The following is a 17,662-nucleotide window of genomic DNA, read 5'->3' on the forward strand; positions in this document are numbered from 1 at the left end:
TTCATATTAGAATTTAAATCTGTATTCCTATTACTTTTAAAAAAATCAGGGCACTCCAGTTTCAGAACAAGCACTTACACACTGCAATACGAACTTGCGAAGAAAGTATTCCGTATTAATATATTTGAGAACTAGATACAGACTACCTTGATCTTCAATTTTAGTTTAAAAATTTTCTTTATACTTCCTTGCTGATTGGTCACTGACATTTGCAACACAGATGTTATTTCGTTCAGTTTTGAGAACACACCGCCCATTATTGTAATCAGCTTGCAGGCAGTTTTTATGATCGGTCATAAACGGCAGTATTTTCTTTCCCGATTGTTGAAAGATTTCGATGTGTGAACATTAACGATAATTCATTAATATTTCCATGTTTAAAAATATGCCGCTTGGTCACTGACATTTGCTACACAGATGTCATTTCCTTCAGTTTTGAGAACAGAGGATATGCCACAGATTGTTATAATTCGCTTGCAGGCAATTTTTATGACCCGTCATAAACAGCGATATTCCCTTTTCCAAATGTTGAAAGGTTTCGATGTGTGAAAATTAACAATACACAGATGTTATTGGACGTTCTAGGTTTGAGCTTTTCGACATATTCACGAATATTATTCTTCTCAGAATATTTCTACTATAAAATATTTATTCACGAAAAATGCTTAGAAAACTAAAATGACAAATTCCAGAACTTCTCGCGGAACACCTATTCACCTTACGTGGAACACAGTTTGAGAAACCCTGCTCTAAACAATGAAAGTAACACCTTTGTTACTTTGGTGTCACACTTCACAACAGTCTAACTTGTCAAAAGCATTTGGAAAAAACTAAGTTAAAGATATCTTCCAGGAGCAACATCATAAACAAGCTGACAGGTGCAACTAGGGACTGTAATGCCTCAACTCTTAGAACAGCATCCCTGACTCTAGTCTTCCCTGTTGCAGAGTATTATTTGCCAGTTTGGAGCCAAAGTCGCTACATGACTCTAGTAGACACACAGCTTAACATAACAATGAGAGCAATCTCTGGTACCTTATGATCTAGTCCTCTCCCACAGTTACCTGTTCTTTCCTACATTACTCCTCCATGCTTCAGAAAAGAAGCAATCATCAAAGAAATAAAAAAAATCAGAAATAGCAAGTATCTTCCTATTCATCAAGATATCTTTTCACCTCCAGATCTCCCATATGTCTTGCAGAATTGCCCAGGATTGGTGGAGAAGACTCTGGAATGAATTACAAACTAGAAACAAGTACTGATCATAGATCCAACTATCAAACAGAAAGGATTCAATCTACCTTGACACCTGTGTAGTCAGTTAAACAGATTTACAACTAGACAAGGCCACTGTGCCCACTTATTACATCTGTGGGGAATAATCATTCTGTACTGATATGGAAAGTAGCTAAATGTATGGATATTCCATTTAGAAAAGGTTACATACTGACCTTCAAAACAGGAAACTATGACCGAGGCGAATGCTAGGATTGATCCTATGGTATTGGTTGCAGGATGGGAAAAATTTAAAAATTACACCAATGATGCAATATTGAAATGCATCTCTAGAATTCAAAGAATAAACAGGGTGCAAGTGATAATAAATGTGAAATCTTATTAAGCAAGAGATTCTTAAGAAAATTATGATGTGAAAAGAATCCCAGTCACCATTCTGCACGTGTGTGGTGCTATGCAGACTATGCATCATATCACTGATGACTGTTCCATAGATTCCTTTACTGGGGGCCTTGGAAACTTGCATTTACTCCCAGATAGTACCATCAACTGGTTAACTGAACTGTCAGTCTATATATAGTTTTTCCCCTGTATGCTAAATAAATATAATTTAATTTCAGTTAGTTTAGACAGCAATGATTGCAATATTAGTAACAGTTTCCATGCATTAGTGAGTCTGAGGCTATTTGGTATGAGGTAGAGTCTAACAAGATCAAATAAATAGTCAGGTGTTGTTACAGACTTAGTGCAGCTACTAGTGATGATGAAATGCATCATCAAATAAATCTAATGGGTACTAAAAGATTAATCATCATGGGCGACTTTAACTGTCCAAACGCTGACTAGATAGCAATGAAATTTCAGGGAAAAAAAATGAAGCCAAATTTACTGAGCTGCTAAATGACAATTCCTTAAGCAGTAACTGAGGGAAGAAACTTGGGATCAGAGAGAGTGTGAGATCTGATTTTAGGGTAAGAGGAGATTTCAGTTAAAGATGTAATTGTGCTGCCTCTGGTTGGTGATAGTAATCATGCTGTACTGATATGGAAAGTAGCTAAATGTATGGATATTCCATTTAGAAAAGGTTACATGCTCACCTTCAAAGAAGGAAACCATGACTGACTGAGGCAAATGCTAGGATTGATCCTATGGTATTGGTTGCAGGATGGGAAGAATTTAAAAAATACACCAATGATGCAATATTGAAATGCATCCCTAGAATTCAAAGAATAAATAGGGTACAAGTGATAATGGATGTGCAATCTTATTAAGCAAGAGATTCTTAAGAAAATTATGATGTGGAAAGAATGCCATGTACATAAGAATGATGTCAGTTATGAAACTTAGAAGAGTTTACAACTACTGCATGAAAAGTTAATTCTGAGTATGAAAAGAAACTGACTCTGTAAGCTAAAGACAATGCAAAACAATTCTATTGTTATGTTGCAAGTAAAAGAGAAAGAGTGTAACAAAAGGTTTATTTAATATCTTTATTCTTATATCTTTTCTATTCTACATGTTTTTTCTATATTCCTTTCTTATCCTCACCATTCCTTCTTACTATTGCGTACTTAGTTTATCTACCTTTCGCACTACGAGTTTTATGCCTATGGATACTAGAAAATTTATTTGATAAGACTGCGCCACCAGTATCTTTTAATTGGCATAAAACTTAGTAATACGGCTGGTTGATTTCTCTCTCTCTCTTTCTCTAACACAAATTCCTTCAGTAAAACTTTACATAAACAGTCGTGGTCTATTTGCACTTAACTATACGCTTCGGCTATCTTACTTGGTTTCCCACTCTTAAGTTCGCTTTTATTTAGGAACAGTCCATTGTAAAATAAACACTCAGGCGCTATTAACATATAATTAAAACACATTTATTTACAATAAAAAAAAAGTACATTAAATAAGAAATAGGGAGGTTACTCTCTCTCTACTTATCCTTATACTTTTGGTATAAAGAAACAAACTTTCCCTTTTCAATATTAAATGACTATACAATATAATTACTCTGTTACTTCTCTGCTAAAAAAATCAAATTGCCGAGACTAATTTACTCATAAAGAGATTAGCTAGCTATGGCAAGTTATCTTACAATTTATATTCACGTTAGCAACAAATCAGAGGACTCTCTTATAGATATTTCTTATTACTATTTCTTATCAGTCCATCTATGACATATCTCTTAGATTACAAAAAGAATGTACATAATAGGATGTAGCACACTTACAGAGGCTCTTTGTCACGACACCTTCCAAAAGTCCTGCATCAAAGTCTCTATGGTTTTTCTTTCATCTCAGGCCTTAGGTTTCCATCCAGAAAGTCTTGTTTCAGGGGGGTTGTTATGTCAGAATATCAGTGGGTCTTGGACTGCAATCTTCCCGGTACTCAGAAGCTCAGGCTTTTGAGTACCGGGCATATAGGCTTGAAGATCACTCTGCGGCTTTTGGCTTCAGTTGACTTTCCGCAGCACTAGGACATCTGACCGGCACTTGGCACTGGCTGTTCTCCCAAATTTTGCTCTGGCATGGGTTTGCCGTTAAAGTCTGTTCCTCAAGGTCCGACTGCTTCTGGTTCTCCGCTGACTGCCTCTGGCTCTCTTCGGTAACAGCGCTTTGCCTCTCCTCTTGGTAACTGCACCTTGCCTCTGCTCTCTCGGCAACTGGACCTCGGCTCTTCTCTGTCGGCAACTTCAGGGTTTACAACCCTTGCACCAAGGGTTGTAAACCCCAAAGAAATCGGCAGTTCTCCTTGATCTTTTTGTTAAGGCCGACCCCTTCTTTCTTCTCCTCCATGTGCTCTTTTTACCTTGTCTTGTTGGGCAGCGGAAACTTCTCTGAAACTAGCATATCTTTTTGATATTAGCTTTGAAGGGGTGTTCATGCACAGAGCTCGCAAACAATTTTCTCATACACTTAATCGTAAACAACTTTCTTGGGCTCTTATACATAGCTTTATACAAAGTTCTGATGGCAAAGCATTGCCTTTGTCTTTTTACCATTCTAGAAACTTTAGTTAAAACAGTAAATACAATCAATTCCCATAGGGGTTATTTACAAAAATCTTAAATTTACAAAAAACATAAAATACATAGAGACAAACGAGGTTATTTTTGTGACAGTTCTCATGAGACTTGACCTCTGTAAAAATCGATGTAAAGTGCTTTGGTATTTCTAAGCTACATCGAGTTTTACAAGAGAATGAACGTGAAAGAATAACTCTCATCAATGCAGATGTTACATGGGTGGCAGATGCAGAAGAGACTGTTTGACTAATGAGTGCTCAATTTGCTAAAAGCAATCAAAATGACATATGCAAATTGAACTCAATGCTACTTTTAGAAGGGAGGAAGTAACTGAGGTGTATGAGGAGGAGGCACTGTAAAAACTGAATATGAATTCAAACACTGATGGGATATCAGCACAGTGTGTTATCAGATATCACAGTATTCAGCTGAACAGGCTGTTCCTTTTACCTGGCTATATAATTTGACTCTTTGCACAGGAAAAGTTTCACATCAGTGGAAAAAATGTATGATAATCCCCAATACACGAGGATGGTGCAAAGACTAATGTATCTAACTATTGACTTAGCTACATTTCTGGAGTTGTGGTGATGATTTTGGAAAAGTTGATTAGAGATTACATATAGAAATGTGATCAAAAGAGAATTTATAATTTGCAATGAACATGAGTTTACTAAGGGAAGGTCATGTTTGAGTACTTGCTCACATTTTAGAATAATGTCAAGGCTGAGTTATACAAGGTAATGGATACACCATGATACTTTTTGATTTTGTTAAAGCTTTTGACAGGATTCGGAACAGAAGGTTGCTGCATAAGTTGGAAGATATGGGTACAGATTATAAATTATTAGTTTGGATAAGAGGATGGCTGACTGACAGATATAAAAAATGATGTATGAAGGAAGTGAGCCTACAAGGTTTGAGGTGACCAGTGGTATACCCTGGGGATCAGTCCTTAGTCCACCGTTATTCAATCTTTACATTATCGTGCTCGGAAGGATTTAACAGGTGATATACAGCTGCTTGTAGATGATGATGCAAAGATAAGCAGGAAAGCAAATGACAGGCAGTACTTGCAGAATGATTTGAATAAGCTGGAATCGTGGACATGTGAAAATGCAGTTAGTTCAATATTAGTAAATGTTAAGTTATGCAATTTGGTAATGAGATATCTAATAGTGTATTATATTGGCTGGATTATGCTAGAAGAAACTGATCAGGATAGAGATCTTGGAGTTTTTAGTAGATAGGAAGTTGAAGTTCATGGATCATATAGCAAAAAGTGCAAACACAACTCTGAGGATAATTGTAATGATGAAACAGACACTAACATATAAGAATAAGGAAATCATATTGCCTGTTTACAAGACTTTGATGCAATATCATCTGGATTATTATGTGCAGATGTGGTCTCAAGGTGATGCCGAAGAGGAGTGGTGCAAAGGAGAGTGTTAAAGATGATATCAAGACTGTGGAATGTAGATTATGAGGAGAAATTGAGAATTTGTGAACTGCCACCACTAGCAAAATGAGGGGGTTGAGTCCTACAAACTCTGACAGAATCATACATACCAGTAGATAGAATTTTTCATTTTATGGAAGGAGGGGGTGAGATAGAGAGATTCGAATTGAATAAGTAGAGAATCAATGCAGTCAAGAAAGGAGTGAAAGCAAAATTTTTCTCCTTTTTTTGACTTTGGAGGCAGTCAGTGCGAATAAATTCCAAAGAAGGCATGACAGGTGGTGTGAGTAATATGTGGCCTCCCTCGAGAACTTTTGTAGAAGTAGTAGTAGTAATGATAATAATAATAATAATAAATGACCCAAGTATGGATTCTACAACTATCCACTGATATGGTTTAGCTAGGGGGGGCTGCCTACTTTTGGGTAAACATAATGGAAATTGTGGATAAAATCAATTAGGTTTTCTGGAAAAACTGGGTTACCAGTTTTCTTTTTATCTCTCTAATTACATGATACCAATTTTTCTTCTCCACACAAGATCACCGACATTTTACATTCAGGGCACCTGCTCCTGGCACTTTTCCAGATATTCTTGTCTGACTTTACTGTATATTCTCAGACTGCTTGTTAATCTGCAGGATGAAAAACCTCAGTTATCTGGAAGGAAACCCTACTGTCTATGTATGAATCAAGCTAATTCATTAAAAAAAAAAACTTTTTTGTTGTTGACAGAGAATTGCTTCTTGGAAATAAAAGGAACTTTTTTTTTTTGCATGAAATTAACTGTACTAGTACTCTAGCAGACATTACGTGTGATTGTGAATGGAAATTTCTTTTGCTTGATAACTAATGGCTGATATCACAGGCTTTCATATTTCACCTCTTATTTTCTTCCTTCTGCGACTTTTTTCCCAGCTGACAGCAAAATGCAATCCACGTGGATGATAGTACACTGCATAGCCCTTTCTCTTTCTCATTTGACAAATCTTGCGTTATAAAAATTAACAAAACGTCAAGAATATATATTTCAATAACTGAGAATTTTGATGTTTTAACCATTATTCTGTGGGATAATTATACAAGACAAATTACGAGGGTGCTCTGAAAAGTTCTCAGCCTAACAATGAAAAAACAAATTTATAATTCAAAGTTTTTTGGTTTTTTTTTCAACATAATCTCCCATAAGAACTAATACATTTATTCCAGCAATGCTCCAGCGCCAACATCCCATCCCTGTGGTGGTTCTCAGTAAGATCTGCAAAATACCACTCTAGAGCTGCAATCACTTCTTAATTCAAAGAAAAACGCTGACCAGCGAGGAAGTGTTTTAGTTTTGGGAAGAGATAGAAGTCAGAGGGAGCTAAATCTGGGGAATAGGGTGGATATATCAACAATTCATAGTGCAGATCCCTTAATTTTTCCATTGCCAAAACACCTTTGTGAGCAGGTGCATTGTCCTGATGAAAGATGATTTTTTTCTTCTGAAAACTGGATCTTTCCTCATGAATTTTTTTGTCTAGTCTGGTTAGAAGATCGGAATAATATTTCCCGGTTATTGTTACCCTTTCAAGATAATTAAGAAACAAAATGCCTTTAGCATCCCAAAACACCAATGCCATGATCTTTCCTGCTGATGGAACAGACTTTGTCTTCTTTGGCACTGAACAGCTTCTATCCACTGTTTTGACTGCTGTTTGGATTCTGGTGCGTAATGGTGAATTCAAGTCTCATCCGTAGTAATAAATCGATGCAGAAAATCAGTTTTATTCTTTTTAAAATGCTCCAAGCACTGTTCAGAGATTTTCATGTGAGTGCATTTTTGATCTGCTGTGAGCAAGTGCGGCAACCATCTTGCACAAAGCTCTTTCATTTGCAATTCTTCATGCAAAATATATCCTACACATTCTTTTGAAATGCCTATAGTCTCAACAATTTCACACACTTCGATTTGCCGGTCATCCAATACCATATCGTGCACTTGATCAATGATTTCTGGTGTTGTTATACTTTTTTGGACATCCTTCACATGGATCATCATCAAGGCTGGTACGGCCACGTTTAAACTTGGCAGCCCAATTCTTAATTGTCGAAAATGAAGGAGAAGAGTGTCCATAAACTTTTATGAACTTCAAATGAATTTCTTTTGCCATTAAGCTTTCTTTTACAACGAATTTTATAACTGCACGATACTCAATTTTATCCATTTCAAAGGGATACAGACAACACTTTTGTTTCAGACAGCTGTATGAAACAAACTACTTGATAATGACTTGCAATTTCACATAGATGCTTATGAGAGATGTATCAACTTAGGGAAAAAAAAAAAAAAAAAAAAAAAAAAAAAAAACCTACCTATAGTGCTGCCATCTATGGTCGAGGCCGTGAACCAGACCACCCTCATATATTCTTATATTAATCCTTTACTCAAGTGGAAGCCAACAAAGTTTGCATATGAAATATCTTCACATCAACTGCTTTAGTGTCCATAATAAATTTAGTTTAATCCTTTATCCAAGTGTGAGCAAACAAAGTTTGCGCCTGAAAATATCTTCAGGACTAAATATAGTGTTGTACTACCTTACCGGGGTAGGCAGTACAACATCAGGCAACTCGTAGCAAAGGTGGAGCAAGCTACCAACACTCCTATCCCTTGTGGATATGTATAATGTATATGCACTAAGGGATTGGCCACTACCCAGACTAGTTTTGACCTTTATTGAGGTCTCCAGGCCCAGAGTTGGAGATACCAGGCAGAAGCAATAGCGAGGTCATCTTTACCTATAGGAGTTGGCAAAAGGTGTGCCACCTTTTTTTATTAAATTACTCTGGATTTAGAGAAAGATGTTGAAAGTTTATTTTTCACTTGGTTAGACTATAATAAATTTAGTTTAATCCTTTATCCAAGTGTGAGCAAACAAAGTTTGTGCCTGAAAATATCTTCAGGACTGAATATGGTGTATAGTCTAACCAAGTGAAAAATAAACTTTCACCATCTTTCTCTAAATCCAGAGTAATTTAATAAAAAAGGTGGCACACATTTTGGCAACTCCTATAGGTAAAGATGACCTCGCTATTGCTTCTGCCTGGTATCTCCAACTTTGGGCCTGGCTCCCACTGAAGAGACCTCAATAAAGGTCGAAACTAGTCTGGGTAGTGGCCAATCCCTTAATGCATAAAATTATACATATCTGCAAGGAGATGTGTTTTGCATTATGGGAGATACTGGGATATGAGTGTTGGTAGCTTGCTTCACCTTTGCTACGAGTTGCCTGGTGTTGTACTACCTACCCTGGTAAGGTAGCACAACACCATATTCAGTCATGAAGATATTTTCAGGCACAAACTTTGTTTGCTCACACTTGGATAAAGGATTAAACTAAATTTATTATAGTCTAACCAAGTGAAAAATAAACTTTCAACTGCTTTAGTATCCCAAAATGCAAAGCATATTTTCTTTTGGACATTTATATTGCTATGCATTATGAGAAGGGTCATTATCCAAACTTTGGACCTTACTGAGCAATATGATGTGAAGTCAATAGCCTCTATATACAAGTAGTGTAGTCTTAAAGATATTTCATGTGAAACATTGTTCATGTGACTTGGGTAAAAGATTAAAAATAAATAAAATTTGAAAAAAAAAGAAGGAAAAAAATAAGTTTTTTCCCTCATTTATAAATTAAATGAAAGATGCAAGAAATTATATTCTTAGCATCTTTAATTTAAAAAATAAAATTTCTTGTCTAGTACAATTTACTTTGTAACCAATGAGGAGAAAAAAAAAAGAAAAACTTTCTATGATTATTCAGTGGATTTTGATAATCTTGTTAATTACAATGCTAGCAAATGCCCAATCTTTTCTGCCATAAACATATCACTCATATCCAAAATATAACCTCTACCTCTGAACAACTATTAACTTTGTGTAAACCATAAATCTGTCCAACCTCTAAATACTGCTCTTAAGAGCTTGACAATCCTTGACTAAGTACAGACAACAGCAAATAGATTGATTGATGATCCATCTCTCATTCCCATTCACGTCACTCCACTCTCATTTTTGTTTCTACAGTAACTATTGGATTAACACCTAATCATGATGGATATAAATGTTTCATAAATAAACTCTAGGTCAGTACTTCACAACAGAATCTGACTTACCAGCTAGAATCAGAAATATTTCACTGCAAAAGAAACATATAGTAACATTTAAATTATCTGTCTTTCACAGCATTAACTAGCCCTCATATTTAATTCTGCCATTTTTTCAGTCACCAAAAATAATAATGCTAATTTGGTTGATGAATAATCACGGAATAAATAATTAGATGGATACTTAAAATACTATAAAGCAAATAAGTCTGAAAGAGTAAATACTGAAATAATAAAAATTTATATTCTTAATAGTGAAATGAACTTGCCATGTGAGAGTCCAGTGAAGGCATTCCCACTGGTGGAGGATAGGAGTGGGCTACTACTGTACTCATAAGACCATTGGAATGTGATGCAACTGCAGGGGGAACACCAATAGAAGAGGCATTAATAGGTGTGTTTGGAGGTATTGTTTGAAGTACTGGTCCTTCTGCATGATTCCGTAAGATGTTTATGGCATCATCTAGCCTCTCTTCCATTACTCCCCGCGATTGTTGCTTCAAAAATATAAATACTTTATTAATATGTTGTAAAATATGAATAAAACAGTGCACATATAAAGGAAAATGTATGTATTGTAGAAGTGAAAAAATTTTAAGACATCAAGGCAAATATAGTTATTTCTTAATTATCCAGTCCTCAGTTAACTAGCAAATTTAATGGACTGGTTTAAATATACAATGATACCAAACAGGTGAATAATTTTTTACTCTGAGAAAGTCATATTTTAACAGAAAGTTAAAAAAAAAAAAAATGTTTGCTACATCACTCTCTCTCTCTCTCGATACATGAACTTTCTCTTTACAAATTTCCATTATAATAAATATTAATCCCTCAATTATCCAAATGCAGCAAGAAATCAGGATGATGGTAAGATAACTGAAGTACTGTAGAAGTGAACTATTACTGTACTCATAAGACCATTGGAATGTGATGCAACCGCAGGGGGAGGGCAGCACCAATAAAGGAGGCATGATTATGTAGAATGTTTATGGCATCACTAGCCTCTCTTCCATTACTCCCCACAATTGTTGCTTCAAAGGATTGTTATCCTGCAATCAGTTTAATAAATGCGTTTTTTCCTCTCTCGGTGTTATTTATACTGTAAAGCATTATTATGAATAATTAACAACACCTAAGTTTTTCTACATGAATTCATTTAATGGTTCAACAACAGGGATTCCCATACTTGCTTTCAAGGGACAGTATTTTTCACCCGGAGGGTATTTTTTGCTAAGATGATACTACACCTAGCAACAATAATGTGGATAATCCTGCATCACTATGACTATCATCATCTAAATACCCAAGGGTGTGCACAGTCAGCATGTCCTTAGAGAATACAGAGCAAAATATAAGAAAGCTAAAGTATGTGTTTAAGTAGCTGTTTATTTACATGGAAAACTTAAGAGAAAAATGTATTATAATGTATTATAAAAAATAGGATACTCAATCTGGTAGAGTGTTAATTGTTAATGATATTCATTAATCTGTAAAGTACCCGTGTGTTGAGGCTTAAGTGCTGCGAGAACATCATGTTGTAGGTTTAATGGAATATTTACAGCACTGGGATTAAAACTAATTTTAATGTTTCCAATATTTTGTCTTAGTCACTGAGATATCTTCAGCGATTACAAATAACTTTTAACAACACACTCAAATACAAAGTAATGCTAAGTGAAACACGTGGATGACTCTAAAGTCCTACCTAGGTGGTGTGCCCTCGATGGGCATTTGAAGGTGGCATAGGATGTAAAGTGGGATCTCCGATAATTAATGTTTCCCAAATTTTGAGAAGTTTGATGCAACCATATTTATTTCAATTTGGTTGATTTCAGAGTTCTGCTGCAGATTCTAAAAGCAGTCTTTCCTTTCTTTAAATTTACTATGGTGGAACATGGTGGTTTTCTTCCAGGAAATCCTGTGAGTTGTATCCATGATCTGCAAGACCAGGGTGACCATAGTTGTGATTGCAGATGTCCAATTTGTGTTCTTCTAAATGAATGATCGCTGATCTACTTGTCTGTCTGAAGCCTTAATACACGAGCAGTCTTGTCCTTTATCCAACTCAATTTTACCTAAAGACAAGTTGACAAAACATGGGAATATAATAAGATTTATAATCTGAAAAGAAAGATCTTCACCATGCTACAATTAATATTATGGTATGATGGGAGATTATAAAGAGCAGCGTGTGTGTGTGTGGTTTTTGTGTAGCCTATACTTAGGTTGTAACTGGTAGAGATGAAGGAGGTGCAGCAAGATAGTCTGATGTAAAATCTGGTATAAGACAAATCTTGCTGCACCTCCTTCATCTCTACCAGTTACAACCTAAGTATAGGCCACACACACACACACACACACACACACACACACACACACACACACACACTGCTCTTTATAATCTCCCATCATACCATAATATTAATTATTGTTGTGACATCTTTCTTCTCTGTTGTGTGTTCTGGCTGTTGACTGACTCCACTTTTGAACACAAAGAAAATTTATTTTTAACTGCGCCACTCTGCATCCACATTTGTATGAACAATACTGTGGAATCAATCATCAGTAAGCACAATGTTATATAATCTAATTCAGATCGAAACTCTCCTTAGACATTTATCGTTAAATTATATAGCAGTCATGTTTCTCTAGTCTTATATTACTTTCTCCTTAAATAAGGTTCCCGCTTAGATTCAAACTATTAAATGAGCGGTGCAATGAAATAAAATCAGACAAGCACAAGATTCAAAACAAATGAAAACATTCGATACATTAACACATGAAATTACATTAATCTATGAAGTTCTAAACATAAATAATATGATCATGAAATAAACAAGTTCTTATTGAGACAATAATAATTCACTGTAGAGTACACTGAGTATGATTAGATTTTTAACATATAGATTTCTACCCTTCTTATTGTTAAAAGCTTCTAAGCACAAATAATTTTTTTAGACAAGGTTAACTATTCAATGTGCTTCAAATGTTGACTCTGTTTAGCTGTTCAGGATATATAAAGCACACTTCGCTAAATACACATACACCAAGGAATTTCTAAAGTCCTATCAATCTATTACTGTAATTCTTAGTAAATCAGTCACTAACTTATATCATGTTCTCTTGGAACAAGCTTCACGAAATCATACATTCAAAATTGAACTGTTATTATCAGAGGGCTACACAGTCGGTAGTGTTTTCAGAGAGCTCCCGAAAGCTAAGTATAATTTTGAGTGAAAATTAGAATATAGGTTTAAATCATAACGTAATATTGTCTAATTTTGGTACTTGTTGTGGCTGTGTGATTATGGTGTGAATTCTGTTATTTAATTTAGTATTTAACAATATGTTTCATAGATAATAATTTGCATATGGCGCCAATGCGACATAAGATAATGGCATCCAAAAATACGACGCCATTGCTCAAAAACTGTAATGTGAGAGAGTTTGTCCAATGTGATGTGTGTGGGATGTATGTATTCCCGAATGAGGCTGGAATTTGGATTGAAAGTGATAGTGGTGGGAGAATGTGCAGAAAGTGTAAGCAAAGTGAGGAGATGAAGTATGTGTCAGGTTGTGAGACAGTTCTGGTTGAAGAAAGCCAGAATGCGAGTGAAAATAGTGGCGTGATAGGGAATTGCGATGTACAAGATGGCAATGAGAGCGGTGATCAAAGAAAGAGTGGAAGCAACTATACAGAGAGAGAAAATGGTTTAAATGATAAAAAAAATGAGGAATTATTTGTAGGAGGTGAGATCGCTAGTTGCGTGCAGTGATACAAAATGCGCAGTGGCAATTAGAGCACCTGCAGAACTCTTTTCAGAGTGATTCGGCTAACGTAAATAAACAAGTGTTTGAAAAGAAAAATAAGCGTAAGAGTGGGAGAGTTTCTGAAATGAGGAAAGAGTGTTGTATGGTGACTCGTTATTAAGAGGAGTGATAGATGGGAGTTTAACTAAATCATACTTACTGGGTGTGAAATTTAAGGATGTAAGTGAGAGTATTAGAGCGCAAAAACAGAGGATGAAAGAATAGTTGTGGTAGGTACGAATGAATTGAAAGGAGATAAATTTTTTATGAGAGAGGACTTGAAAGTATTGTTAAAGGCAATGAAAGAAAAGAGTGACAGAGTTAGAATGGTGAGTCTGTTGCCGCAGTATGACAGAGAGGAGTTTAGAAGGAGGGCCATAATCACAAATGACATTATGTGCAGGTTATGCAGACGGTGTGGTGTGGAATTCGTGGATGTGTGGAATGAGTTTGATGGGCGAAAGGATTTATACAAGATGGATGGCCTGCATTTGAATGGATTTGGTGTGTGGAGACTGGAAAAAGTGTTGCTGAATGAAGTGAAAATGGATGTGCAGAACCAGGGAAACTAGTACTACCAAGGAGTGGGAGGAGTGGATATGCGGACATTAGTGAGACAGTTAAGTGTAAGAATATATATAATGTACCCTAGCCAGTACTAAGGACAAAAAATGGGAATGGGATATTTAGAATAACGCATCAAGATAGGGGTGAGACAAAGGGATCACTGCATTTCATGTATACTAATGCCAGGAGTATTAGGAACAAAAAGGAAGAATTTTTGGCCTTGATTGGCTCTTCCTGGCCACAGGTTATTGGCATCAGTGAAACATGGCTGACGGAAGATGATATAGTTAGTGGGATAGAATGTGTAGGTCATAGTGTGTTTAGGAGGGACAGAGAGAATAAAATGGGGGGAGGGGGTGTTATTGATGATAGCTGATGAACTGCAACCAAGGAGAATTGAAGTTGTATCACAGGATAGTGAAAAGAGCTCATTTGAGGCTATTTGGTGTGAGATTGAGACTGGCAGAATAAAATATACAGTTGGGTGCTGCTATAGACCAGGTGATGGAATAGATGATGGAGATAGTATGCATAAACAAATTGATGAAATGAGTGGAAGGAGGGTAATTAATATGGGGGATTTCAACTATGGTAACACTGATTGGAAGGAAGAGAGGACACATGTGAGGAAGGAAATGGATTTTATTCAATAATTAAGGAATAACTATCTGAGACAGCATGTAATTGAAAATACTAGGGGTGTGAGAGTGCTTGACCTGGTAATAGCATCTCAGAATTTGACTGTAATGAATATGATCATGTTGCATACCTTTAGTCACCTTGGAGGTGGCTAAAGGTGTGGGATTTTCGATTAAGACAGAGTATATGTGGAATTACCGTGCTGGTAAGTATGACAAGCTTAGGAGATTGCTTGGATCAGTGCCATGGCATGTTCAACTGCAAGGGCTGGATGTCGATAGAGCATGGGAAGTGGTCAAGGAGAATTTACAGGAGGTTATGGCTGATTGTATAGCTAGGGTCCGAATAGTAAAACAAGTAGAGGTTAAATGAATGAATAACACCATTAAGCTTGAGCTGCAAAAAAAGAAACAACTGGGGAGGGAATTTAAAGAAAGGGGTGACCTGCAGGCACACGAACGGTATAAAGTGCAGGCCAGAAGGGTAACGAGTGTGTGGTAAAAAAAGCAAAAGCGGATTATCAAAGGAAACTAGCTATGCAAGCTAAAGAGAATCCCAAACAGTTCTTTCAATATGCTGCAACCAAGAAAAAACTGTACATGGCAAAATGATTTTAAGGAATGACGATGGTAAGGAGGTCACTGAATCAGTCAGTATAGTGGAGTTACTGAGCGAGCACTTTGCAAAAGTATATCATCCAGGTCGTGACATTGCAAAAATGAAAGAACCATTAGTTTATACGGGAATTGTGATGAATGAAGTGGAGGTGAATAGTCTATTACAGAACCTTAATGTAAATACATCTGTGGGATTGGATGATATACCGGCACAGGTCTTGCGTGAAGCGGCTAAGGAATTATCAATGCCCTTGACCATGTTGTTTAATCTGAGTCTTGGGTCTGGTTTAGTCCTGAAGGTGTGGAAAGAGGGGAAAATAGTTTCACTGCATAAAGGAGGATCCAAGACTATGGTCGGTAATTTGCAACCAATCAGCATATCAGGAGTCGTTGTCAGGGTCTTGGAGAAAGTAGTCAAGGGAAAAATATAGGAATGGATTGATGAAAATGAGATACTGTATGTGGGACAGCATGGCTTTGTGAAACGTACATCATGCCTCAGTAACTTGCTCAAGTTTTATAACAAGGTGACGGCTGAACTGGATTAGAGTAATGGGTTTTACAGTGATACTGCTGGACCTGGCAAAGGCGTTTGACAGGATACCACATGGAATTCTAATCCGTAAACTACAACATATGGGAATGGATATAGGGTTGGTGAGATGGATAGCTGGGTGGTTGATGGAGAGATATCAAAGAGTAGTTATTCAGGGGCAGAGTCCAAAAGACGGCCTGTGACTAGTGGTGTGCTGCAGGGTTCTGTTCTTGGAGCACTGCTGTTTAATCTGTTCATTAATGATATAGGGAAGGATCTAAGAGGAACAGTTCATTTGTTCGCTGATGATGCAAAGTTGGGTAGGGCGATAGTGAATGCAAAAGATATCAAAATCTTGCAGGATGACTTGGATAGATTGGAGTTCTGGGCTAAGGAGAATGGATGTCAATTTAATGTGACAAAATGTAAGGTTATGCATGGGGTGAAAAGATTAGCAGCAGTATACCACATTGGTGGAACTGTACTCCAGGAGGTTGATGAGGCCAGGGAGTGTTGGTGGATAGGGAGATGAAGTTTTGGGGGTTTTGCAAAAGTAGTTAATTAAGCTCATCAACTCACTTGGTTGTTGAAAAATACCTTGACGAGCAGAGACAAGCAAGTTATTGTACCTCTGTACTGAGCCTTGATAAGACCTCATCTTGACTACTGTGCCCTGATTTGGTCACCTAGGTTCCTTCTTGATGGGGAGGAGGTGGAGAGGATCCAGAGGTGAGTGACTAAGATGATAGTGGGTCTATGGAATGAACCATATGAGAACAGATTGAAGATTTGTGGGTTGCAGACATTAGTTGATAGGCAGAAGATGGGAGATATGATTGAGACAGTCATATTGCTAAAGGGATTCTATAGGATTAATTCAGAGGATATTTTTGAGATCAGGATTGGTGGTGGGAGAACTAGGGGACACCCACTAAACTGGAAACTGGACAGAAGTGTGGTTAGTAGGGGTGATAGAGCTGGGTTCTTTGCTTTTAGAGTGGTAAATGAGTGGAATAAGCTGCCAGAGTCTCTTGTGGGTGCTATGACGGTGAGTGAGTTCAAGGCAAGGTATGATAGATACTGTGAGAATGTCGTATAGTTGTGTGGACATGATGTTTAGGGCCTCCCTCGATGAGTCTAAGGACTCCCTGGAGTCGCCCGTAATAATAATAATAATAATAATAATAATAATAATAATAAATTATGGCAATACGCTTCCTTTTTAGTATAATCATTTAGTTTAATCCTTTATCCAAATATTTATCCAAATATTTAGTTTAATCCTTTATCCAAGTGTGAGCAAACAAAGTTTGCTCACACTTGGATAAAGGATTAAACTAAATTTATTATAGTCTAACCAAGTGAAAAATAAACTTTCAACATCTTTCTCTAAATCCAGAGTAATTTAATAAAAAGGTGGCACACCCTTTTATGGAATTGAAAATCCAAGCCATAGGATCCATTGGGAAAAGTCTAAACTTTTACAAGATCTTTATATAAACGTTCATGTTTATATAAAGAAAGTTCTGAAACCCTACTACACAGACCAAATTTAAACTGCAACGACGTTCTTACTATCCCTAAAGTATGGGAAATTGTCATACAAAA

The 17,662-nt window shown here is 36.5% G+C and overlaps 1 protein-coding gene across 3 annotated transcripts in view; it reads right to left on the reverse strand.

Moving 5' to 3' along the window:
• Positions 1-17,662, reverse strand: part of LOC150096281 (transcription factor 12-like) — a 620,086-nt gene that overhangs the window by 183,774 nt on the left and 418,650 nt on the right. For all 3 annotated transcript variants that reach the window (XR_016549910.1, XM_090408842.1, XM_090408843.1), the window contains one exon: positions 10,153-10,380. Coding sequence is in view for 2 of the 3 variants with exons in the window: in XM_090408842.1 (XP_090264968.1) it covers positions 10,153-10,380 (228 nt within the window). In the remaining variant the exon portion in view is untranslated. The remainder of the gene's footprint in view (positions 1-10,152; positions 10,381-17,662) is intronic.

This window comes from Typopeltis vanoorti, chromosome 19, assembly GCF_054136105.1.
Source record: "Typopeltis vanoorti isolate ZY-2024b chromosome 19, IOZ_Tvanoo_1.0, whole genome shotgun sequence".
In the NCBI taxonomy this organism is placed as follows: Eukaryota; Metazoa; Arthropoda; class Arachnida; order Uropygi; family Thelyphonidae; genus Typopeltis; species Typopeltis vanoorti.